The sequence below is a fragment of the Leptopilina heterotoma genome, unplaced genomic scaffold (assembly GCF_015476425.1).
Source record: "Leptopilina heterotoma isolate Lh14 unplaced genomic scaffold, ASM1547642v1 Lhet_66, whole genome shotgun sequence".
NCBI lineage: Eukaryota > Metazoa > Arthropoda > Insecta > Hymenoptera > Figitidae > Leptopilina > Leptopilina heterotoma.
The window spans coordinates 183,678-209,904 of record NW_025111153.1 but is presented as its reverse complement, the minus strand read 5'-3'; the positions used below and the strand labels follow the sequence as shown (position 1 = coordinate 209,904).

The following is a 26,227-nucleotide window of genomic DNA, read 5'->3' as shown; positions in this document are numbered from 1 at the left end:
GAGTGCGCTCTAAATGTGGTAGAAATTTCAGAACCCTTTACCATGTCAAAAAACGAGACATCGTAGTTGGCATTTTTCATATTTTCAAAATAATCGCATGTAGAAGCTGAAGTATAAACTTGAATATTTCAAAATTTAGCATCGCAAAGGGTTCTGAAATTTCTACCACATTTAGAGCGCACTCGAAGAAACATTTCCTCAAAATTTAAATAAAATTGGAAGAAAATCGATTTTTTCAAGAGTAGCAGCCGGAGAACCTCCTTAACCTGTAATTTTTTTCTTGGAATAAGCATGACGTCAAACTTGAACAAAAAAATTTGAAATAAATTTTTTGTACTAAAAACTATTCTAGGACATATATGAAACATGATATGGTGTAGATTTTTCAAGAAAATTTAATAAAAAAATATGTTTGAATTTCAAAAATTATTTTTCTTTTAATAATATTATTTCAAATTTTTTTGTTCAACTTTGACGTGATGCTTATTTCAAGTAAAAAATTACAGGTTAATGCCCATAAGTAATTCTAATTCTGTAGAAAATGACCTCTAAAATAAGCCTAAGATTATTAAAATGCGTTTATTACACAGGACCACAAAATTTTTTTTTAAGAAAGTATTGACCGGACCATGTTTTTTATATGTCTTTTGGGTCGCTGAATTCGAATCCAATCTCAGTTTTTTTTAAAATATCTTAAAAAAATATTTGCCAAATGACTTCTGTGAGGTCTTATTCTTTTCAAAATTTTACTGTCTTTCAAAATATAAACCAAAAAAATTTGAGTTTTCATGAATTTTATGTTAAAACATTTTTTTCATTCCTTTAAAAATGGGTGGACTGACAATTTCGGACGGTACTGTATAAACGCAGAAAGTCGCAGATCCTGATCTTTTCAGGCCAAATGGCAATCGAGAAAATTGATACATCTGCGAATTGTATAAAAAAGCAGTATATTTTCTTCTAGCATGATGTAAAGGAATCTGCCAGTGCCCAGAAGTCAAATCGGTCGTTGACATAAAACTAACGTTGTGGAATTTTTGAATTAATTAATATATTAAAAGAGGTGCCCGATGATCGGATTCTATAATTGCATTTATAAAGCGCGCGTCGAGGCAAATTCGATGCACTATTGGTACTGGATACGTTTTTTTAATAGGAATCTTATAGGATTTAATTCTAATTACATACGGATCCACGTCCGCACTACAATTTTTTGCGTGAATTGTTTTTTAGGTTCCGCTTTGGATAAATATTGAGGACATCCATGAAATTTATTTGGGAGAGCTCCTTGTGTGAGTCTTGAAATTTTGTACTAACCTTATTTCAAATTAAATAAAAATACAATTTTTTATTCATTCAATTTATTCCTTTTTGTCAAACCTATGTTTCTTTTATTACTTTTTGTATTTAATCATATTAATCGTATAAATTACATTTTGAAATGAGAAATATGCATGCATACTAACAACACCAAGAACAGATCCATCAAGACCTTTAATTTCCTTTTGCCACAAGATGTCATTATAAGAGATAATATTCAAAGCACACACTTTATGACCACTTTTTAAAACAATATCGTCTCTCATTATTGCTTTTGCTATTTTTTAATGTTTTCTTCTCTTTTTGGAACAAGAAAATATGTTGTTTATGTGGATTTGAATCATTACTACTAAAAATTACATTTTATACAGAACTGTTCACCTGCTCACGCGAAAGAAAGATTTTTTCTGACCAGGAATAGCACCTCGCCAGCCAGGTAAGAAACGCGCGACGCAGACGCGAAAAATTGCCATGTATTTTAATAGCGGATAGTGTTGAGAGAGATTTGAGCGAATTCGATCAGATTTCTATCAGGTTCTCTCAAAATATTATATAAGAGCTAATAAGTAATATTTGGTTAAAAAAGCTTTTTAAATTGGTAAATTAGTATTTAGGGAATTGATTTAAGCAATAATTAAGTGTAATAAAGTTGTTATTGAACAATAAACAGTATTTAAAGTGAACGATGTGCGGCGGTTATCTGTCACTTTGGAAGTGATTAACTTTTCTCCATTTTAACGATAAATATTCCTTAAATGTAAAAAAACTGTTTTTATCAATAGGGCAATAGTTAAATTATAAGAATTGTATAAAATTGAAACTCCTTTGATGATAATCATTATTAATTAACGGTGTTCGATGGTCTCTGAAATTTTTAGATTATGTTCGACAAATAGTTATCACCCAACAAATACGGCACTGTTTGGTTTAAATGACATAAAATTGGTAAACAATCATTTTCGAACGAGTTTTTCTCTGCACACAAGCTCTTTTTGCAAAATCTGAATCCGAACCATTGACACAAATCTTCTTAATTACCTAAATCCTTGATATTTTTTTAATTCTTGAAGAAACGCGATTACAAAATGGGAAAGGCCAGAGTAATGTAATGCGAATCATTTTGACACCTGAGCCTTTACGCTCCCTGCATGCTTCTGCCCTCTAATGGCAAATGGTTGTAACAAACGTCTTGCCGCCTGTCATTACATTACTTTTGTTGCTTTTGCATTTACCATTTTGCAACCGCGTTTCTGCATAGATTAAAAAAATATTTTGGATTTAGGTAATTAAGAAGATTTGTGTCATTGGTTCGGATTCAGATTTTGCAAAAAGTACTTGTGTGCAGAGAAAAACTCGTTCAAAAATGATTGTTTACCAATTTCACGTCATTTAAACCAGGCAGTACCGTTTTTGTAGGGCGAAAAGTGTATGTCGCACATAACCTACAAATTTCAGAGACCATCGAACGCTCTTAAGTAGAAAGTAATTTCTATGTGTTACTATGTTGTGCGATGTTACCGGTGGTACATTAGGGTCAGACCATTATATTTCAAATAAAGTCGTTGCGGACTAATTTTTAAAAAAATTGATACTTTTAGAAATCAATCTGTATGATCTCTGAAGAACGAAATGAAAAGAATTATATTTAAATATTTATTATTTTTCTTAAAATATGAGTGTAAAGTGGGGAAGGTGCGAAAAAATAGCACTTTTTTAGCAATTAGAAAATATTTAAAAAAGTATTAAAAAATTCTTAAAAGTGCAAAAAGATTTATTGATTCATGTTTAAAATTAGTTGATTAATTATTCTTTAATAAAAAAAACTAGTAAAAATATACAAATAATAGATAAAATATGTTTTTAAAGTCGATCCGTCAAATAACCTAATTTTGACGTTTTTATCAATTAATTAAGAGAAGGTGAAACTATTGAATTAAATAAAAACTCACCGAATATAGAGTATTTTTGATGAACTTTCAGGATTTCTTATCCCTTTTTTAATTTTCCCTTTAAATATACAAGAAATATTGAGTTGAAAGTACGCGATTTCTGAATTGTTGAGTACTTTACAACTTAATAACTCCGTTAAAGAAAAATAAAAAAATTTGGCACTTTCACAACTTCTAAATCACAACGAAATCTATACACTCAAAAATTTTCTTTTTTGGTCCCGGGTCTAATTTAATAAATATAAGGGTTTAAAAATTGCACACTTTTTCAGGTTAAAACTAATATATTTTCTTAAAATTAAAGTTGGCTTTTAATTTAAACACTATGATCGGAACGTGATTTACAATAAAAGACCAACTTCAATTTTAAGAAAATAAGCAGTTTTAACCTGAAAAAGTGTGCAATTTTAAAAACTTTATATTTTTTAAATTAGACCCGGGACCAAAAAGAAAATTTTTGAGTGTATAGATTTCGTTGTGATTTAGAAGTTGTGAAAGTGCAAAATTTTTTTATTTTTCTTTAACGGAATTATTAAGTTGTAAAGTACGCAAAAATTTAGAAATCGCGTACTTTCAACTCAATATTTCTTGTACATTTATAGGAAAAATTAAAAAAGTGATAAGAAATCCTGAAAGTTCATCAAAAATACTCTATATTCGGTGAGTTTTTATTTAATTCAATAGTTTCACCTTCTCTTAATTAATTGATAAAAACGTCAAAATTAGGTTATTTAACGGATCGACTTTAAAAACATATTTTATCTATTATTTGTATATTTTTACTAGTTTTTTTTATTAAAGAATAATTAATCAACTAATTTTAAACATAAATCAATAAATCTTTTTGCACTTTTAAAAATTTTTTAATACTTTTTTAAATATTTTCTAATTGCTAAAAAAGTGCCATTTTTTCGCACCTTCTCCACTTTACACTCATATTTTAAGAAAAATAATAAATATTTTAATATAATTCTTTTCATTTCGTTCTTCAGAGATCATATAGATTCATTTCTAAAAGTATCAATTTTTTTAAAAATTAGGCCGCAACGACTTTTTTTAAAATATAATGGTCTGACCCATTAGTATATTGCCGCTTATTTGTCAAGACAGATGGCGGCACTGACATTTATACTCCTATTTTCAAAAAGCGATTACTTTATTTGGTGCTCCAGTGAAACGAAATGGAATAAAAATAATATTTAAAAAATAAAATTTATAATCCCAAACCTCAAAGGAAAAATGGATGATTTAGACCAATAGAAAAAATAAACAAACTGCTCCTATTTTCAAAATCAACTTTTCTATTTGTTGGTTAAGTTAAATAAAATGGAGAAAAAATTAATATTTAAGAAATAAAACATATAACCCCAACCGCTAAAAGAAAAAATGGATCTTTTAGACTTTCTTAAAGAAATCTATTTTTTTATTTGTTGGTTAAGTTAAACAAAATGAAGAAAAAATTAAACTTTAAAAAATATATAATTTAGTCTTAAACACTCGTGAAGAAATAGACTGCTATTAGCGAATAAAAAATATTCAAAATCCTCCTATTTAAGGAGGGAAACCACATTAGGTGGCTCATTTTTATAAAATTTTTAAAAAAATTTTTGGTGAGAAAATATAAATTAAAATTCAATTACATTTAGGCATCTTTTTATTAGTGTTTTGAGCAATGTTTATATAAATTCTTTTGATTTATTTTAACCAGAAATAAGGGCTGTCGTAACCACTGATGGTCCTGATATTTTTTCTCGACTTGCGTGACGTGTAGCAATTTTTATTTTTAACTAAAATTAAAAAAAAATTTCTTACATTCTTAACTTCTTTTCTAAGAATATGAACCTCAATTAAGGTAAAAATAATAAAAATTTTAAATTTTGAAGGTGTTTGAAATTTTTTCTTGAATTTTTGTACAATTTTTTTTACACTAATTACACAAAAAAAGCACTCTTAAAATCGTGATATCACCTTAAATGGTGGTTCATATTCTTCGTAATTTTATAAAGAATAAAACTTCCAAACCTCATTATAATCGGTAAATATTTGTTTAAGTTAGACTGCACGTAATCATAAAAAATGTGATTTTGAGAAAAACGCATTTAAAGTTTCAATTTATTTTTTTTGTTTAGCAGAAATTTTTTTCAAAGTCACAAAGAGTCATATAATAATAGAAAAAATAATAAAAAATTTCTAAATATATATACTTTAACAAAATGAAAAAAATAAAAATTAAATTTTTTGAAAGTTACAATTAGGTTTCCCCCCTTAAAGAAAGAAGTTTTTTTATTCGTTGGTTCAGTTAAACAAAATGGAGAAAATAATTAACTTTAAAATAAAATATAATATTTAGTCACACCCTCTAAAGGAAAAATTGATGCTTTAGGAAATACAGAAAAGATTGAAACACCTCCTTTGTAAAGAAGGCTATTTTTTTATTTGTTGGTTCAGTTGAAAAAATGGAACGAACCCACAAAGCACAGTATTTTTCTGCAAGTTTGCTGCAAGTTTTCCATGCAAAGTTCGCAAGTTTGCATCCAAGTTTGCAGCAAACTTGCATACAAATAAAAATGTCACCCTCTTGGCAAGTTTGCAATGAAAACTGGAGGAAAATTTGCAGCAAACTTTCTAAAATACCTAAAAAATTAAAAAAAAATTAAAAAATGTTTTTTTTCAAATTGTATATAATTATTTTGATGAACGAAGCCTTCCCTGTAGGGAAGGTGACTAAAATATAGTGCGCAGCTCTAGATGTCATAGTAAACTACTGCGCATACATTTAAGTTTTTGCTATTTGGCGCAAGTTTGCTGCAAACTTGCCAAGTGGGTGACATTTTTATATTTATGCAAGTTTGCTGCAAACTAGCAATGCAAACTTGCGAAATATGCATGGAAAACTTGCAGCAAACTTGCAGAAAATGTCTGTGCTTTGTGGGAATACTTATAATTTTAAGAATATAAAATTTAACCACAACCCTTTTGGAAAAAATAAGAGGATTTAAAATCTAATTTTTTAATGTTTAGTAGACTTATTTTTCTTTTGGGGGTTGGAATTACAAGATTTATTTCTTAAATATTTTTTTTCTCGATTTTTTGTTTAACTCAATCAACAAATAGAAAAATTGATTTTGAAATTAGAAGTTTGTTTATTATTTTTATTGGTCTAAATCATCCAATTTTTCTTTGGGGTTGGGATTATATGTTTTATTTTTTGAATATTAATGATTTTCTCCATTTTGTTTAAAACTAATAAATAAAATTTTTTTTAATAGGAGTTTGAATCCTTTTTTTAATTAACTAATAGCAGTCTATTTCTTCGTGAAGGGTTAAGACTAAATTTTATATTTTTTAAAGTTTAATATTTCTCCATTTTGTTCTATAGAACAGACGAATAAAAAATACCTTTCTTTAAGTAGGAGGAGTTTATATCTTATTCGAAATGGTATAAAGCATACATTTTTTCTTTGGGGGTTGGAATTACATGTTTTATTTCTTAAATATTATTTTTTCTCTATTTTTTGTTTAACTCAATCAACAAATAGAAAAGTTGATTTTGAAAATAGGAGGAGTTTGTTTATTTTTTTTATTGGTCTAAATCATCCATTTTTCCTTTGAGGGTTGGGATTGTTTTATTTTTTAAATATATTAATTTCTTCTCCATTTCGTTTAACTGAATCACCAAATAAAGTAATCGCTTTTTAAAAATAGGAGTACTAATGGACCCTGTAAAGACAATTCAAATTTACTAGATGTCAATGAAATATGTTTTGAACTGGAGTGCCAGCCGGCATTCTTATTCAAACAGTCATCCTAATGTACACAAAATTACTAACGAGTGTCCCAGAGGTTGTCGTAGAATTTACTCAGGAAAATGTAAATACATTTTTTAATTTTTCAAATTCCAAACTAAACCTTGGAATAGAAACCTCCGATTAATTTGCTTTCATAAAGAATTTTGGCGAAAAAAAGCTTAGGCGGTCCACTCAAGGTGACATTACCCTAATTATTGCTATTTAAGCTATAACCAAAGTGTGGAATTTGTGAAAAGTTTAAACCATGAATAGTAAGTTTTAGAGTTAAGACAAAAAAATATTTAAAAAAAGAATGTTGTCCCTTGTAAGTGTGATTATGCACAAAACTTGCCTCTGTCAAAGATTCCAGTGTCAGAACAATTTTATAAAAGATTGTTGTGGCTCTACCTATGTAATGCGCATATATTAAATGAAGTCGGCTGGTTTCACATGCCCTTAAATAGGATAGGAATTTAGTTTGTTGGAGAGTCAGTCGCGAAGGAAAAGTTAAACGTTGTTAACATTTTTTCCATCACTTTTGATAACCTTTGATATTTTTCACTTTTGATATTTTTCAGAAAACTTTTTTGTAGTATTCTGAACAACTTCTTCACTGTAAGTTTTTATTGCTTAAAATGCCCTCGATAAACGAAATGTTAAAAGATTGTGGTGTTGAAATTTAATCGTTATTTAATAAATATTTTTCAGTTTATTTATAAACAAACATATAAATTTTTACAACATATATTCTCGAAAAGGATAGTACATACATAGTTTATTCATACCAAATTTAATTGAAACATATACAAAATTGAACATTTGTCTGCTAGTTGAAAATAACATTATTTAATTAGAAATTAATTTAAAAAATAATCAGTTTTTAAAACTTATAAATTTTACAACTTTTTCTTAAAGGAAATTTTTTTTTAAAAATTTAAAGTTAGTTGAAATAGGAACAGAGATAGCAAGTTCGTTGCGAAATCAAAGAGGTTTGCTATATGACAGAGGTGTTCTTTATTTCAACCAAAATTCAGGATGTAGTTTTATCCACTAATCCAACTTACTTACAATTATTGTACTTTAGGAAATTAAACAATATGTTTTTTCATAATTTTTAAACTTACCATTGTGGTAATTTTTAAAAATCGTGGATTAAAATAAACAAAATAATTTAATTTTCTTTTTGGTCAGTTACAAAAAACTATAAAATTTAAATTATTGAACTTTATTGAAAAACACGTTTACATCCTAATAGAAGAACTCTTCTACTTCCATGTCGACAAATTTTGTCCTGTGCAGTTATCATCATACTATCTATGGTCCTCCTACATATTAACTCAAAAGTACCTTCTTTAGTCGCAGTTAACTCATAGGAATCTGGAGTACATGGCTGTCCATAGTTGTTAATTTGATAACAACTACCTTTAAATGGAACCATACCATCCAATGCACAAGGATTTTTTTCACATTTCGGATGACCTTTTCCCCGAGTAAATATTAAATATCTTCCTAGATGACAAGGACCTTGCCTATAAGGTTCATAACAAGAACCATTCGAGAATATAAAATCCTCATAACACTTACAGATATAGTTTGACGGATAATGCCTTGAATATAAATACGCATTTTGTGGACAGATTTTGTCTGAATTCTGACATTACAATTTGTAAAGATTTACAACATAAAACAGTAATAAAAACATTACATTAAAGATTAGAATTACAACCAAGAATTATTTATTTGAAAGAAATTAATTAAATGAAAGTAATTTAAAGATAGAAATAAGGCAGAGGGTTCATGAAAAGCATAAGGCTGGATTCAAAGAAGGAAGACAAGGGACCGTCCATAAATTACGTAACACGTTTTTAGTGAAATTTTGAACCCCCCCTCCCCCTATGTAACAAGTTGTAACAAAATCGTTTTACACCCCCCCCCCCCTCCTTATCAATGTTACGTAATTTTTAAAAATATGTTTTTACTAACGTTTTTCGAAACAAATTTGTTTATTACTGTTATTTTTAGTATTTATATCGTACAATAGCAATACAAAATTAAGTTAAATATAAAAAACATTTAGAGGAATAATTTTATTAATCATACTGAACAACCAAAAATATAACATTGATTTTTTAACAATAAAAATTGTATATTATTCCCAAGAATCGGTTCGCGAAATGATTCGATTTTTACTTATATTGAAGTGGCGGCAAGGGACAGCTTTTCAAAAATTTATCCATTATAAAGAGATTAAGTTCCTTATAAATATTACGTAACAATGATGATTGACCCCCCCCCCCCTCCCATGTAACATATGATAACATTTTCTCGAACCCCCCCCCTCCCCCTAAACGTGTTACGTAATTTATGGACAGCCCCCAAGCGAATTTATATATTGCTACTTCTTAGTTTATCAGCTAGAGAAAAACAGATCTCTGTATAGGTTTACTGAGTTCGAACAGATAAGGGTCAAGTATAATTGTTTTGTACTTAAGTACCTTCTGTATATTAATAGAGAACCCTCTTTCTTGCTCATTTTAGATTAGAATAGATTATTTAAAAATTAAAGTACTATTTTGTCTTTAATAAAAGTTACCTGATTATCATTTGTTCCTAAATACTTGGAGTTATCACATTGTATTTGAAAATTTTCACTAATTCCTAAATAAGTGTTATTATTACTGCATGGGTGTCCATATCTCCATAGATTGTAGCATTGTCCATTATAAGGAACAAGACCATCAATGCGACAAGGATTTTTTATACATTTTGCACTTATTTTTCCAGGCAGAAGTGCAAAATAATATCTAATCGTAACAATTTCCATCTTCAGTATTATATAATAGATCATCTATACAATCACAAAATTTTTTATACGCTTTTTCATTCTCTCCCCTGAAAAATGTCATATTCTTTGGACAATTTTGGTTATAACTCTGTACCCAGTAAAAAAGGATTTTTTAATATAGCATTTTGGACGATTGAGCAAGCCGTCTGCTCAATTGTCCAAACGGCATTTGGACAATTGGACTGGTTGCTCAATTATCCGATGCATTAAGTCCAATCATCCTAAATGTTTTTCGTGGCTAAAAAACTGCTGAATTAAGAAAAAAGAACTGAAATGTTACAGAAACTTTAGAGAATTCTTAATTCCAGATAAATACAGAAAAATTAGGTAAAAAAATACCTCGAGTGAGGAAAAAGAACAAGATTTCTAAAATATCACTTTTTAACTGACAGTGCAATGCTGTACTTGAAATTTAGTTGGCAAAGAAGTGAGGATTCTGATAAAGAGAAACACTTCATTATCCTCTCTCAATACTCCTCATGTGGTAATATGTATATTTGTTGATTTTCAATAATAGTGTATTAACAATAATATTTTATTTTGCTGAATTCTCTCTTTTTTAAAATGAGAAACCGAAATCTACAATATATTACCACATGAGGAGTATTGAGAGTGGATAATGAAGTGTTTCTCTTTATCAGAATCCTCACTTCTTTGCCAACTAAATTCCAAGTACAGCATTGCACTGTCACTTAAAAAGTGATATTTTAGAAATCTTGTTCTTTTTCCTCACTCGAGGTATTTTTTATACCTAATTTTTCTGTATTTGTCTGGAATTAAGAATTCTCTAAAGTTTCTGTAACATTTCAGTACATTTTTTCTTAATTCAGCAGTTTTTCAGCCACGAAAAACATTTGGGATCATTGGACCTAATGCATCGGATAATTGAGCAACCAGTCCAATTGTCCAAATGCCGTTTGGACAATCGAGCAGAGGGCTTGCTCAATCGTCCAAAATGCTATATTAAAAAATCCTTTTTTACTGGGTAAATGGTAAAATACTGGGCATTATTCTGATATTATATCGACTGCTACGTTTACTATGTAAACACATATACAACATCATTGGCCAGTTCTTATATTTGTAAGTACAGAAAAAAAACATATACAAGATGTTGCACAGGTGTATGCTTTCAGTACCTCCACATTAATACTTGACTCGTTTTCTGTCCCGAAATTGACATTCAGCTCTGCTACAGTCTAAAATAATTTTTAAAAAATATAGCGAATATGATTGGAGGTGATGGTCATATCGTTGTCAAGGAATTTGTATGATTTTTGGCTAAAAATGCATAAAAAGCAACTCTAGTTGTAGCGCACAAAAATTGCAAAATACTTTTTGAAGAAGATTGCTTTACTTTATATTGCTGCACATTACTTCTTAAGCACACTTTATTGTCAAAAGCATCCAGATTTTGCTGACAAAACAAATGAAATTTTTGTCACAACGTAAATTATATTTATAATTTTGCTCACATAATTAAGATTGAAGACAACGCAGAAAATCACTACATGGAAAATAGTTTCAAACAACATTTTCATTTTGACTTGACACTTAAAAGACAAATGTAATTGATATTAATTTCTAGTTATGGGCCTTCTTTAGTTGCTTGCTAGAGATTCAATCATAAACTGAAATCAATCTCTCTCTAGGTTAATTTATATTCTTTATTTACAAATACTTTTTCTGTTTATATCATTTAATCTGTTACGATATCAGTTATGTATAGTGAACTAAGCTTATTAAATATATCTATAGATATGTTGACCAGCAGATCTTAGCGGTCATTTTTATATTTATATTTTTGAAATTTTAATGATATAATAATTAGTTTTTATATACTTTTAATGAATAAAGATTTTTAAAAATTACTAATAAATAATCGCAAGAGGATAATAAAATATAAAATAAAAAAAAAAACATTTAATTTTTATTTCATAATTTTCATTCATATTCTTATATTTCAGTAAATACTAAATAAATTGTAGTGTATTGTAACCACCGCAGTTTGTATTACTGTTGCCATGTAATTTTTTTAAAGACATTTAACATAGTAAGTTTTTACAATATTTTTTACACAAATAGCATATTAAGCAACAATTAGCGTAAACAAATTGGACTGCCTTTTTCCCACGTAAGTAGAAAGCGTAAAACCGAAAGCAGAAGTGCAAGAGAGTCATAGTCAGATATTACTAAATCTCTTGCATTTATGATTTTCTGCTTTAGGTTTACGCTCTTTACTCATATTCTGTAGCACCCTCAGTGGCGGGTCCAGAATTTACTCCAGAGGGGTCATCCTTAGATACGGCGAGCGACGACCATAATTAGCTGACTTTTTTTATGTAAATTTTTCGCCCCAGGGGGGTCATGACCCCCATAACCCTCCCCTTGGGTCCGCCACTGTGCACCTTAATAAGGCATTTACTTGTTCGACTTGTATGAACATGGCGCGTTCATTTTCCTATAGTCGAACGAATGAATAACTTTACTCCATGTCGTTATAACCGGTTATAACTACCTAAAAGCGCAATTTTTGTGTATGAGGGATAAAAAAACACTTAGAAATCATAACGTTCTTAATATCTTAATAGACATTGTGTTATTATATAAATTGGAAATCCTATGTTATAATATGTCAGACATAAGAAGGGAAAATCAACATTAAACTTAAATAAAAAAGTTATAAACAAAGAATGAATAAAATTAAGGAAAATTTTTTAACGTATAATTTGATTGGTCGCAGTAAAATTTTGTATTGTATTTATTGATTTTGGATAAGTGTAAAGAGGGCGGAGTACGGACAAGTACAAGTAACACTATCTAACAATAAGTGTAAAACTGGAACTCTTTTTTGTTCACATTACCAAAAAATCAAATTAATATTGTTTTACTTTTCTTTTCATAAATAAGTTTTGAAGATGTTTAAAGATAAAAATATAAGTTGCGCAAAATTAATTTCCAGAAATGCGACCTCCAGCAAAATTTTACTATCATGTGTTCTAGAGGTTAAGTACCAATAATTAATTATAAATTTTAAATTAATGATTTTGTAAAAAAAAGTCAGTAGGAATATTTTGTTTAAATAATAAATTGTTATGTTTTAATTTATTACACTTATTAATTTTTTTAATTTGAGAGTTATTTCAAAACAATGATTTAAAAATTAAAAACAAAACTCCTATCAAATATAAAAAAGGCTTAGTAGTTGAATTGATAATTTAATGAAAAAAGTTCTCGTTTTTTCTAATTTTAAAAATATTACAATTTTTGTAAACAATATTTTTAGTTTTAATCTTTAATTATTTTTACGTAGATGACATATTATGTTTAAGTTGTTTAAAAATGTTTAAAAAATATGATGTTATTATTTAGAAAACGAGGCTTCGGAGATGAACTTGAATATTTACTCGCATTGATAATACTAATTTTAATTAATAATTTCAATAATTTTTTTATCTTATTTTAAACAAATATTATTGTAAAATAAACTTTAGATTCTGAACTTTAATTTGATATATATTATAAATTCGCTAAAATTATTCAATTACGTTTAAACTTAATTATAAAATATACGTGCTATTTAACTAAAACTCGAAGAAAGATTTATTTATTTCTGATTAAATAGGAAGAACTTTAAATATAAGCATTAGGAGATTATGTAAAGATAGATAAATCTTCGTAGATTATAATAAGTACATTTTTCAAGAAATTAAAACTTGATAGAATATCAATAAAAAATTAATGTAAATATTGAACCTCATGTTGGAGACAAGTGAAGTGGTCAATTTCAGGAAAATCACTCATATAAGACCCTGAACAAATGTCCGCGTGTATATATGTGTGCGTGTGTGGATTCCGTTTTTTGTGAACACGATAACTCGAAGAGGTTTTAACGAATTTGACTAAAAGTTGCTAGTATATTTATCATAATAATATTATCCCGAAATGGATTGACGGACTTTAAAATATAATCAAAAAAAAAATTTTTTTACTTTATTCAAATTTTTTTAAGTCTGTTATGTAAGTTAATATATAATAAAGTATTATTCTTTGCATCAATACGAATCGATTGGTCTATATAAAGTATAAATTGTATGAGAATTTATAGAATTAATCACAATTAAAACCGAAAAATTCGCACTTTTATAAAAATTCATTTCCTTCATTAAAATTATGTTGCTGTATAATAAAATGTTATTCTTTAATTGAAAACAAATAAAAAATCTAATTCTACTTTCTCTAAGTCTAATAAATTAATTTCCAGTAATGGAAATTTGGACTTCTAATTTTTGATTAATTACTATTCTTTTTGAATACTTTTTGAATAAATATTAATGTTTTGAATATGAAATTGGACACAAGTCAGGTATACATGATCAGTAGTGTTATCTGCAACTGAGCTGTCACTTTAGAGTCAGGTGAACTTACCGTAATGTACAGTTGATGCATATGGATGCCTGGACTCTAGAGCACCCGTAGTCCAGAGTACAACTCCTTCTGGAAAACGCAAGAGCTAGTGAACGGAATAGCATCTCACGTTCACCTACTCAGGCGAAAGGAAGATCTTTTCCGGCCAGGAATAGCACACCTCACCAGCTAGAAATTAGATCGAGGGTGAAATGGGAGAGTGAGGTGCTATCGGTTGTCCTCGAGGCAAGCCTCGATTCCGGTGTCCGGTCGACGGTGAACTGAGGTAATTGTCAATGCAAGTACGGTATATAGTTGCCTCTACAAAACAAAAAAAAATTGAAAAACGCGAGACGCAAATGCCAAACGCAAGAAAAATACAACAATATTTCAAAAAATTTGTCTACAATAGCCCCTAAATAAAAGTTAATGGTTTGATCTTAAAAAAATATATAAACTTAGTAAAGCCTTCATAGCACCGGGATAATCAGGATATCCAAGGGACTTCCTAGGAATATCGATTTGTTTTCGGCAATTTGGATATATCCCTGGGATATTCTAGAGATGTCATTGGATATCCAGAAGATATCTCAGGGATATGTAAACCGCCACAAACGAGTAAAAGTTAATAGTTTCATTCTGAATTAAAATATTTTATAAACTTTAACATAAAGATATAAATAGGATTATCTAAAATGATCACTAACTTATTGTTATCGAGGATTGCTTGTCTCAAGGGAACAGTTGATGCGAAGGAAGCACAAATCAATGCTTAGAGTAAAAAATTTGGACAAAGTACAAACGTTTTCAGATGTCTTACAGGAAGAACATCCTGTTAGGGATAGCCGAGTGCCACCTGTTACTGGAACACATAAAAGAACAATACCGAAGAAAAAGTTTACTGTATTTGTCAAGCTTTGTTCGGAGAATGAAGTTGTCTCATCAGATGAGGTTAAAGTCTAGAGCAATTGTAGTAGATACTGAGGCTCAAGAAGATCTGGATAGGACTATTGAAAAACAGGTTGGTGACTGAAGCGAGACCTATCAACTCTGAGACTACTAGGGGTGATAGTATACAAGGATTCTAATGTCCTTACTGAGGCTAGTGGCAAAGAGGTGATGTATGAACAGAATAGTGAATTTCCTTCGATCTGTCAACAGAAGTGTTCTACGAACAAGTTAAATTAGTATTTTAGACGCGACCGAGGAATCAGGACTAATTAATTAGGTAATGGAAGTTTCTCCGAAAATTACGAACATTATGCAAAAGGTTTATATTGAGTCATATCGCTGTAAAGTTAATTATTTCATCTCTATCAGTAGATGATATAAGTGTCAAGGACTTAGCTATATCTCGAAAACTTGTAAGTCGGAAAAAGTAAAGCGGCCCACAATGAAAACAGATATTACTATACATAAAAAATGAATTAACATTAATAAAATAGTAATTTATAAGTCAAAAATACATTTTTTAGGGTTAAACCCGCCATCACCCGACAGAGGTACCCTCAAAACAGTCGCTCTTGTGTTTACTTTCCTATTTTGAATCCCGACTATTTCTTCCCCCCGACTCTTTACCGCGCCGCTTCTATTAATAAGTTTTCTCTAGGGAATACCTCTATTCGGGGTTTCCAGTGTATACTATTTTTTAAAATCCTTGACAAGAAAGTCCCTTTAAATTTTTGATAGACTTAGTGCTAAATAAACTGAAAAATTATGGTTTAGATATTCAAAACTAGCTTTTATTCGACTTTTATTTATATAAAATGTTAAAAAGATCAGATTTAGATTCTATGTACGTATAAAAATCATTACAAACTTGAAAAATATTACAACAATTCACGTTTGCATTTTCCTGAATAAATTCTTCGACTTCCCTTTCTGCATTCTTTAAGAGGCGCGTTAATTATTCCGCCATAAATAGTGTGTACATAACCAGCAACACGGCCAAATGGTTTCAAGCACTTTATTTTTAAAGTTATCAGTTCAACTGTTAAGTAAGTAACATTTTGTTTACATGGAGGCTCTGAAGCACCAAGTTTATAACATCCTCCATCATAAGGTACTAAGCCTTCATCACAAGGATTTGGTTCACATTCGGCAACTTCTTCTCCTTCTGGCAAAACGTAATAATATTCAGGAGCACATGGACCTCGTGTGTACGGGTAGTAACAAGCATCTGTTTCTGGATCATATATCTGCAATTCATCGTCACTGCAATCACAAATTAATGTAGTATAATTCTCATCTGACGGATAGTATATTAATCCTGTTGGACATTGTTCGTCAGGGGGAATCTGAAAAAAAAATGTGTTAAACGTTGCGCAAAACAAAGCAATCTGAATATAAAATTTGGAACTAAAGTTAAGAAAAACAAAAATAAAAACTTTAAATCACTACAAATTTCTAATGCCTCAAGTCCACTTATGATTCATTATTTTATCCTTAAACTCTTTTTTAGGGTTCCGTACACCATAAGTGTACCGACGAAACCCTATTAGTGAGACTCTTGCCTCCGTGGCCAAATTAGTGCCCCCCCCCCCCTAGAGACTAAATTATTTGACCTAGAGAGCTCAAATTTATTACAGATATGTATTTTCATTAGAAAATACATTTTGACCCCTTATTAAACATTTTTCGAACATTTTACATAGCCAAAATTATGAACATTTGAAAAAATTAATTTTTGTGGTTTTTTGGCATTTAATTTGCAATTCATAAAATTCATGAAATGAAAATTTTTATGAAGAACAATCTTCATAAAATTTATTCCCGAAGATTCTCAGGAACAATTGTTGGAGATTTCCGGGAGTAGTTCTAGGAGTTTTTGTATAGTTTTGTAGAAAATCATTTAAGAATACCATAAATCGTCGGTTGGGTGCAGAAAGGTGCCAATTTAGACTAGTCGTGAAGAACGTGCCGTTTTAAAAAACATTTGAGAAAAAAATGAACGTCAATTCTGAGTTGACATGTTTTTCAAATCTCAGCTCAAATGGCAGGTTTCTCAAATGGTTTTTGAAACGGCACGTTTTTTACGACTAGTCTGAATTGGCACCTTTCTGCACCCAACCGACGTAATGTGGCATTCCACTTCAAGTGATCCGGGTCCAAATTTGAAATGTTTGGGATCAGGGTAAAAGTTTGCACAAACAGTAGTCCTATTAGATACAATTAAAAATACGAAATATTATTAATTTACTTAAACAAATATAAAAACTGGAGAGGGTCAAAGTTTAAATTTTTGGTATTACATGGAATATTTGAAAATTTTTTTGTAGTTTCTTTAAAACTAAACGAAAAGATGTTTTCTTTTTTGTGTTTTTGCAGTTTTCAGCACTTTCTAATAGTGTAAACAAATTATTAAAAAAATTTTGAACTTGAAAAATTCAATTAAAAAATAAAATTTCATTTTTTTATCAAATGGACATTTTTTATTTTTTTTAAAAAATTTTTTCATAAAGGTGAGGTTTTTTTCTTACAAAAATGTGTAGGTCAAAACGTGGGTCAAGAACTTTTAACTGGTCATTATAATCATTTACTTCTGCAGTCCACCAACCCTGCCGTTGTTGGGTTGTATAATGTTTATAACAATTAAAATAAATTATGTTATGCTTTATTAATTGTCTGGTGGTCATATTGGATAAATTTGAATTGATTTAGATCATGTGCAGCAACGGAATAAGAAAATAAACGTTCTTTTTTAAAAAAGTGTATTAACTTGTTAACTTTGATTTAAAAAAAATTATAAACAATTAAAATCCCCAAAAAGCGTCCAAAAACATCGCTAAAGAAGTTAAAAGAAATTATCCACATTTAGGGTAGACGCTTCATGACTTTTCGACTGTCCTGGTTTTTTGGTATTCGATTTTTTACAAAAATATTAAAAAACTTCCAGAGTTTACTCCCGGGAAAAATTCCAGGGAGTTGTTTTCGCGAATCTCCCGGAAACTTTTGCACGTGGGCTTTTTATATTTTTAATTGAAAGGTAATTTATGTAAAATGAAAAACATTTTGCATGTGGGTGACTTTCCTGAAAGGGACCACTTTCGATCTTTCAGATTCTGAGGTCAAAATAGCGATTCGATCAACACAAAAATCAATATGGCGGTTATTTTGAAAAAAAAACCAAAAAAAGTTAGTACATTTTTTTAAAATATTTTTTTTCAGATCTAAAAAAATTTTTTTCGCCGATATTTCTGGAAATTATTTTTGTGCAACTTATATTTTATTTCAATTGTATTTTTTTTACTTTTAGATTGTATTGAATAATCACTATATTACTAACTCATTTATTATGTAAACTATACGGTTTATTTTTTTACATAATCCTGTAATTGATCTTACAACTGTTTAATATTAAATCTGAATAAATAAATACATATCTCTGTAAGCTTCTCTTGAGGTTTAAGGTAAGATTCGTAAACTTCAGGTGAAGCTAAAGTAAGATTCAAATGCTCGCTAATAGGAAACTTACATATGAAACTTATGGTATGTTAATTTACATGTATGATTTGAGATAAACTTACATATGGGCAATTCCACGTGAGATTTCAGTCGACCTCTTAGAATCGCCCAAAAATATTTTTTTTCTATTCTGTATTAAAAAAAAACAGATACGTATTTTTTATTACTTTTTTAGAGGCCAAATATTTGAGTTATGAATTTTCAAAATTTTCGTTTTTTAAATGAAGATATATTTTTAATGTCAGATAACTCAAAAAATATTGCTTCTTTTCATTTTTTGACAAGAAAAAAGAGTTTTGTTTTTCTCTCTACTTTTGAATAATCATAACAAAAAAATTTTTTTTTTATTTTTTATTAAAAAAATAAAAAAATTCTATAAACAAATTAATTTTTTTTAACTTTGGGTATGATAAATTTTTAATTTTCTTTTTTTAAAACATACCTGGAAATGATAAGAGGGTTTTGCAAAAAGTTTCAGAGTGGGCCTGACAAGTTTGATGGGTTTAAAAAAATAATTAAGCTGCCCGTGCAGGTCGCTCGCACACAGCATAATGGGATTTTTTTACAATTTACTATTAAAAATTGTCTAGAGCCTACAAATTTTATCGGATTTTGATTATTATTGAATTTGTAGGCTCTAAACAATTTTTAATAATAAATTGTAAAAAAAATCCCATTGTGCCGCGTGCGTGCGACCTGCACGGACAGCTTAATTATTTTTTTGGATTCATCAAACTTGTCAGGCCCACTCTGAAACTTTTTGCAAAACCTTCTTATCATTTCCAGGTATGTTTTTTTAAAAAAATTAAAAATTTATCATACCCAAAGTTAAAAAAAATTAATTTGTTTATAAAAATTTTGTATTTTTTTAATAAAAAATGAAAAAAAAATTTTTTTGTTATGATTATTCAAAAGTAGAGAGAAAAACAAAACTTTTTTTCTCTTGTCAAAAAATGAAAAGAAGCAATATTTTTTGAGTTATCTGACATTAAAAATATACCTACATTTAAAAAGCGAAAATTTTGAAAATTCATAACTCAAAAATTTGACCTCAAAAACAAAGATAAAAAAATACGTATCTGTTTTTTTCAATACAGAATAGAAAAAAAATATTTTTGTCCGATTTTAAGAGGTCGACTGAAATCTCACGTGGAATTGCCCATATGCTAAGTTTGTGATAAGCTTACATGGTAAGTTTGTTGTAAGTTTTCTTTTAAGGATTATGTGATCTTATTGTTTCCACTTTAAGGGCAAAATTAATTTTCTCTATTAAATTTTCCCTTCTCCATTAATATCAACCTTACCACAGCTTTTATATATGTTTACCAAAAGCTTTACATGTAAGCTTACCACATTTTTTATATCTTCACGTCAATATTAAAAATAAATGCAATGTTATTTTTGATCAATTTATTAAAATACTGTTTTAATTTATATATCATAAAGTTTATATAAAAAAGTATTTTGTAAAGTTATAATTTTATAATTTGAATGCAATAAAAGGTGTAATTGTTTAATTTATTACAGGTAATAATAATTATTATATTAAAGGTAGAAGAAGTTAACATAATAATAATTATTATTTGTAATTCAATTTAAAACGCTGCAAAAAACTCATTTGATTCAAGTTGTTATTTATTTTATAATAGACAAGTAATTAAAATAAACGAGCAGTATAAATTAAACGTCAATTTTGAATTATAATTATAAACTTACGAACACTTTTTTTAATATATTCACTTTTCTTAACTGAAATGTCAGTCATTTTCAACAAATGTGTTTAAGACAATTATTTCTTAAATGAATGCAGAATGAATAGATAAGAATGTAAAATATAAAAGTGTAACAATGTTATTTTATTACCAAAATATTGATTTCTGCGACTGAAATAATTGAAAAAATAAAAATTGGTATACAAATTTCAATAATCCAGCGCATATTATATTAAGCACTAGAAATAAACAATTAATAATTCTGCAACTATAAATTTAGAACAACTTTCTTTATCTTAAAAGGATTAGTCAATGAAAGTTCGTAAAAGACTGAGAATCTGATGATTTTATTTTATATTTGTCGATTTTATAAGATGCCAATGTTGCACACCTCTCTTCTTCAAAAATCAAGGTAAACAACATTGCACATTCAAATATAAAATAGAGAATAATGAAATCAATATATAGTACACTAGCATCGGAAATTGTACATCCATTTAGAGCGCGAGTTATTAAAAATATACAGTGAATTTATTTTAAATTGTGTATAAAACAGTTTATAAAATTTTTAATAAAAAGATTAAGATTTTACACTGATTACTCCAATAATTATTCACATAGTTATCATATTGTTATTAGACAAGTAATAATGTAATTTTTTCAAGGTTAAAAAGAGACGCATGCAGTACGTGGTTTGAGAGTCGAACCTAGCTGATCAAAAGTCAAATAGTCGAAATCTTCGAATAGAATTTTTTATGGTTTATTATATAGATATCTATACTGTTTTTGATTTGAAATATTTCAGTGTCTATACACATTGATTTTAATTACAAAAATAATTAATTCTAAACAAATAAATTTAATTTAAAAAATGCTAATGATGAAATAAGTGTGTGTAGAGTTCAACGTTGTGCAATTGAACTGTGTCTAGCTTAAAAAATTTGTTTCTTATTAGAAATGTGTGTGTGCAAATTTTTTTTACTTATACTTGAAAAAAATGTGAATTGAAATAAGTCCAGCAGTAAGGTGATTTAAACTCAGTAAACTATATAATGTTACGTTTGCTTTTGTTTATGAAAGCTCCAATCTTAACAATGAAAAGCATATGGGCAATTCCACGTGAGATTTAAGTCGACCTCTTAAAATCGGCCAAAAATATTTTTTTTCTATTCTGTATCGAAAAAAACAGATACGTATTTTTTTATTTTTGTTTATTTGTCCAAATTTTCGAGTTATGAATTTTCGAAATTTTGGACTTTTAATTGTAGACCTATATTCAGTAGCTTATAAGTCCGAAAATATTGAGTTTAGGAAAAAGTTGTCAAAGAAAGAAAGTTTTAGTTTTCTTTCGAGTTTTAAGAAATGTAAACAACAAATTTTTTTAAAATTATTTATTAAAAAAAATTTTTTTTATAAACAAATTAATTTTTTTTAACTTTAGGCCGGATTTTTTTATTATTTTTTTGTACCTTATAATATAGAGAAGATTTTCCAAAAAATCCCGAAATGGACCTGATGTGTTAAATGAGTTTTAAAATATTTTCAAAAATCACTTGCAAGCATCACAGTGGGATTTTTTTACAATTAACTTTCTAAAACTGTCTACAAGGTATAATTTTTAATATATTTGAGTGTTCTTTGTTTTAAATGAAAGGGTCTACGCTGTAAACAGTTTTAAAAAGTTAAATGTAAAAAAAATTCCACTGTGATGCTTGCAAGTGATTTTTGAAAATATTTTAAAACTCATTTAACACATCAGGCCCATTTCGGGACTTTTTGGAAAATCTTCTTTATATTATAAGGTTCCAAAAATTAAAAAAAAAATTTTTAAAAATCCGGCCCAAAGTTAAAAAAAATTAATTTGTTTATAAAAAAATTTTTTTTTAATAAAAAATTAAAAAAAAAATTTTTGTTAACATTTTTTAAAAGTCGAAAGAAAACTAAAACTTTCATTCTTTGACAACTTTTTCCTAAACTCAATATTTTCGGACTTATAAGCTACTGAAGGTCTACAATTAAAAGTCCAAATTTTCGAAAACTCATAACTCGAAAATTTGGACAATTAAACATAAATAAAAAAAATACGTATCTGTTTTTTTTTTCGATACAGAATAGAAAAAAAAATATTTTTGTCCGATTTTAAGAGGTCGACTTAAATTTCACATGGAATTGCCCATATACATTTATTATTAATTAAAAATTAAAATTTAACTAATTCTTAAGCAAAATGAGTTTTGAATTAGTAGAGTAATAATTAATTAAATTCATATTATTTTAATAAATTTTTAATCGTTTAAAATATAAACTAGCACAAATAACGCGCGCTAAAGCGCGCGTGAAGTTTCTTGTTTTACTTTTAACACATATATTATAACAATAATGTAATTTTTACATTACATGTCACATGAAAATTAATGAAAGCGTGAATGCCAATAAGACGATAATGAAAAATATGTTCATTACATTATTTTTGACTTATTAATTATCAAAAATAAATTACATTTAATTACAATTAATTATTTATTTGTTATTTTGTTTCTAATAGTTTTCTAGTCAAAATAAATTAATATTATTTTCATGTCATTAACATTCAAAAATTCAATTATTCAGAAGAATTCTACACAAAATCACTAATTTTCTAAATTTATTCAGGGAAATCAGGAAAAAGTCAGAAAATTTTGTCAAAAAGTGCTGGAATAATATTCAATTTCAAGAATTCATAAGAAAATTCTGAATGTTATTGTTCAGCATTGAAAAGATTTTATATATTTCAATCTCTTTCTGTTTTTAACAATAATTAGACTTTGCAGATTTAAAATTGATTTTCTTAAATAATTTAATTTTTAAAAAACTATCGAGAAAAAATTATTTTTTATTAATTATTTTGGAATAATTTTTTATTTAAAAATTAAAAAAATAATTGAATTTTATGAAATTTGTATTTAAAATTTTTTTATAAATAATATAAATAAGTAGTGAATGTCACGCTTGCCAAACAAAGTATTTAATTTATTATTATCATTATTCAAAAGAAATTCGATTATCTTTACAAAATTTCAATACAAAATTCTTCGAAAAATTTATGAAAAATTACAAAAATGTTATCTTTTGAAATTATTACAGGTGACAGTTAAACAAACGCGCGCGTGTAGTTTCTCCTAGTATTAATAGATAATTAATAATAATGCCTATTAACAATAAAAACTGGTACTTAATCACATAAATAATTCAAAAATTAAAAAAAATTTCGTTAAAAATTGAAATTTACAAAATATATATCACTGCTTTGCTAACTTTGCATAAAATTTCATATTTGTGCCTTCAAAAAATGAATTTAGAAATGTTTTGATAAAATTCTTTATCAGACTTAAATTTTAAGAAATTGTAATTATTGAATAAATTATTTTTTCTGCATTTAAATTATTGAATTATCTAATAAAAATTTATTTAAAAATGAATTTCAGTTAAAGTTCTACATATTATATATAATAATTGAATATTAAAAGCATTATAGCATGAATTTTAAGAAATAATTCAATTTTAAAATAGTTCCAAATCAAATTCTGTAAAAATTTGTATTTTTCATACTTATAACTCACAATTCTGTAGAATTAATTATTTTAAAAAAGTTTAATTGAATTTTTTTCTGAAATTATTTGAAGTATTTATTTTTAATTCGTATTTAGTTGAACAATTTCTGAATAATTTAAATTTCGTAAACAAATGTATTTTAAAATTCTCAAAGAACTTTTTTCAAAAATTATTAAAAATAATTTATTCCTGTGGGAAAATAATAATGATTAAAATTTATTTAGAAAAGAAGTTATTGATGTTTTCAAATAATTTTAGAATTAAAGAAATTCGTAAATAAATTTAATGGAACATTTTTTAGAGTATCTAATCATTTTTAGAGTTAATCAGAATATTCTTTAGAGTCAAGGAAGAAGTCAAAATTTTGTCAAGTAATAAAGTTTTTCATATTAAAAAAAAGAAAATATTTCACAGGTTTTACATTTATTAATTTTTTAAACTGTTTGTTACAAAATGCTAATTTTTTAGAAACAAAGGAAATAATGAATAATATAATAATATTAATAATTTTTTTAGATTAATAAAAATATTTTTGAATTATTTAAGAAATAAAAATAATATTATTAAATTAAAAGAATAATAACAAAATAAAGAAATGTAATATTATCTATCAAAACATACAAAAAAACAAAAGCATGAATTTTTTTAAAATATCGTTATTTCATATTTTATTTCTATTTTTTATCAAAACGAATAAAAAACAAAAGAATAACCATGACTAACTTCAGGTGTGGACAGACTGGACAGAATGAATGAATGAATACGGCGATTATTATAGTTAATTAATAATAATTTGTTTTTCTTTTCTGCATGCCCAATTCCAGTTTTTTAAGATCGATTCTTCGACTTTTGCGAACAGACTTTTGTTTAACCTTTAAAGTGCTATGCCGGTCTGGCAGACCGCTATTAAAATTTTCTTTGCTTGTAACTTTTTTTCAAAGTATAATAAGAACTTGAACTTTTTAGAAGCTTCATATTTTATAAAAATCTGTTAGGAGACAACTTTTTCAAAAAATTTTATTCGTTAAATTTTTTAATATAAATAAATATTTGAAGTATAGCGGTCTGTGAGACCGGGGTTAGCTTTAAGTGAAAGTATATTCCAGTATATTCCCATGAGTAACGTCTGCGCAACTTGACGCGCAGCTAGTTTTACTGACAGTTCTCATATACTGCATTTACAAAATAAATCAAATAAATAAATGCATAATACAGAAATGACTTTTTTTGTTAAAAAGTAAAAAATATTTATAATAGTAGTCTTTTAAAAATTATAAATGACTAAAAAAACTGTCAAAAGGGAATAGCGGTCTGACAGACCGGGGTTAGCACTGAGCGTGATTTTCCAACACTTAGCACTTTAAAGGTTAAAAAAGAAAAATGAAATAAAATACATATAATATTTATTTTAAAAAACATAAGAAAAAATTGGTTTACCATAATTTACAATTTAAAAATATAAATATTCTTATCCCGTGTATATTTAAGAAGAATATATTTATTATAAACAATTGTTTTTCTAGGTGGAGAAAATTACTCGCTCCCTAATAATTGTTAAAAGTAACCCAAAATTTTTCAAACTAGAAGATAACATAATGGATATAGAAATTTCAATTCAAAATTAATGTGTCCACCTGAGGAAGACAGATTTTTTTATATAATATATACTTCAAAGTGCAGAACATTTTTTTCTAAAGTTATTTGTTATTAAAAAAATATAGAAATTTTTCGTTATTCATAATATAAATTAGTTGATATTTGTAGAATTGAATAAATCTATGTTATACTATCTATGAAATAAATGTAGTAGCATACATTTGATTCACGTGGGAGCATGCGAAAAAAATTGTTTCGCGAGAATTTAAAGGAGTTGGTAACTCTTTTAGTAAGAATCGTTCGTTACGTCTTGAGGATAGTCGAGGGACCTTGAAGTTAATAGGGTTTAATAATTCGGGTGACTCATGCATAATATTTATTAATTTGAAAAAATTAGTCGCTTATATTATTCTTATAATATAGTTATTATTCTTATTATATAGTTATTACGGCGAAACATTGACATAATTGCAGATAATAGCATCCTATTTGCCGATAAATGCCGTCTTCTTTAAAGGCTATAAATTTAATAAATCTTTTCTAAATATGGTCAAT

At 27.3% G+C, this 26,227-nt stretch overlaps 2 protein-coding genes across 6 annotated transcripts in view; both read right to left on the bottom strand.

The window, feature by feature from the left end:
• Window positions 1-9,464: 9,464 nt before the first annotated feature.
• On the bottom strand, window positions 9,465-11,515 carry LOC122510065. Of its 3 annotated transcripts, none has more exons than XR_006302412.1 (3): window positions 11,378-11,515; window positions 11,042-11,101; window positions 9,465-9,966 (listed from the first exon to the last, which is right to left on the bottom strand). XR_006302412.1 is itself a non-coding variant. In XM_043624462.1 (3 exons), the coding sequence occupies exons 1-3, from the start codon at window positions 11,441-11,443 to the stop codon at window positions 9,618-9,620; spliced, it is 414 nt and encodes a 137-aa protein (XP_043480397.1). In that variant the 5' UTR covers window positions 11,444-11,515; the 3' UTR covers window positions 9,465-9,617. The 3 variants fall into 3 exon arrangements, 1 of the variants encoding a protein (XP_043480397.1); XR_006302411.1 differs by having other exon boundaries at window positions 9,465-9,949; XM_043624462.1 differs by having other exon boundaries at window positions 9,465-9,905.
• Window positions 11,516-15,940: 4,425 nt separating this feature from the next.
• The window catches only part of LOC122510074, a 29,227-nt gene continuing 18,940 nt past the window's right edge, over window positions 15,941-26,227 (bottom strand). Inside the window, exons 1-2 of one of the 3 annotated variants that reach the window (XM_043624481.1) lie at window positions 20,637-20,808; window positions 16,020-16,606 (exon numbers count right to left, since the gene is read on the bottom strand). In XM_043624481.1, coding sequence (XP_043480416.1) covers window positions 16,139-16,606; window positions 20,637-20,711 — 543 coding nt within the window. In that variant the 5' untranslated portion in view covers window positions 20,712-20,808 and the 3' untranslated portion in view covers window positions 16,020-16,138. Of the gene's footprint in view, window positions 16,607-20,636; window positions 20,809-26,227 lie in introns of those variants that run through there. The other 2 variants (XR_006302414.1, XM_043624482.1) reach the window with 2 other exon arrangements.

Excerpts from the sequence above, each read along its gene's own strand:
- LOC122510065 (XM_043624462.1), bottom strand. The coding sequence starts at position 11,443 with ATGAAAATGTTGTTTGAAACTATTTTCCATGTAGTGATTTTCTGCGTT. Across the intron at positions 11,102-11,377 it reads TTGTCTTCAATCTTAATTAT|ACTGTAGCAGAGCTGAATGT; the intron begins GTGAGCAAAATT and ends AAATTATTTTAG. Across the intron at positions 9,906-11,041 it reads AGTCAAGTATTAATGTGGAG|ATGATCTATTATATAATACT; the intron begins GTACTGAAAGCA and ends GTGATTGTATAG.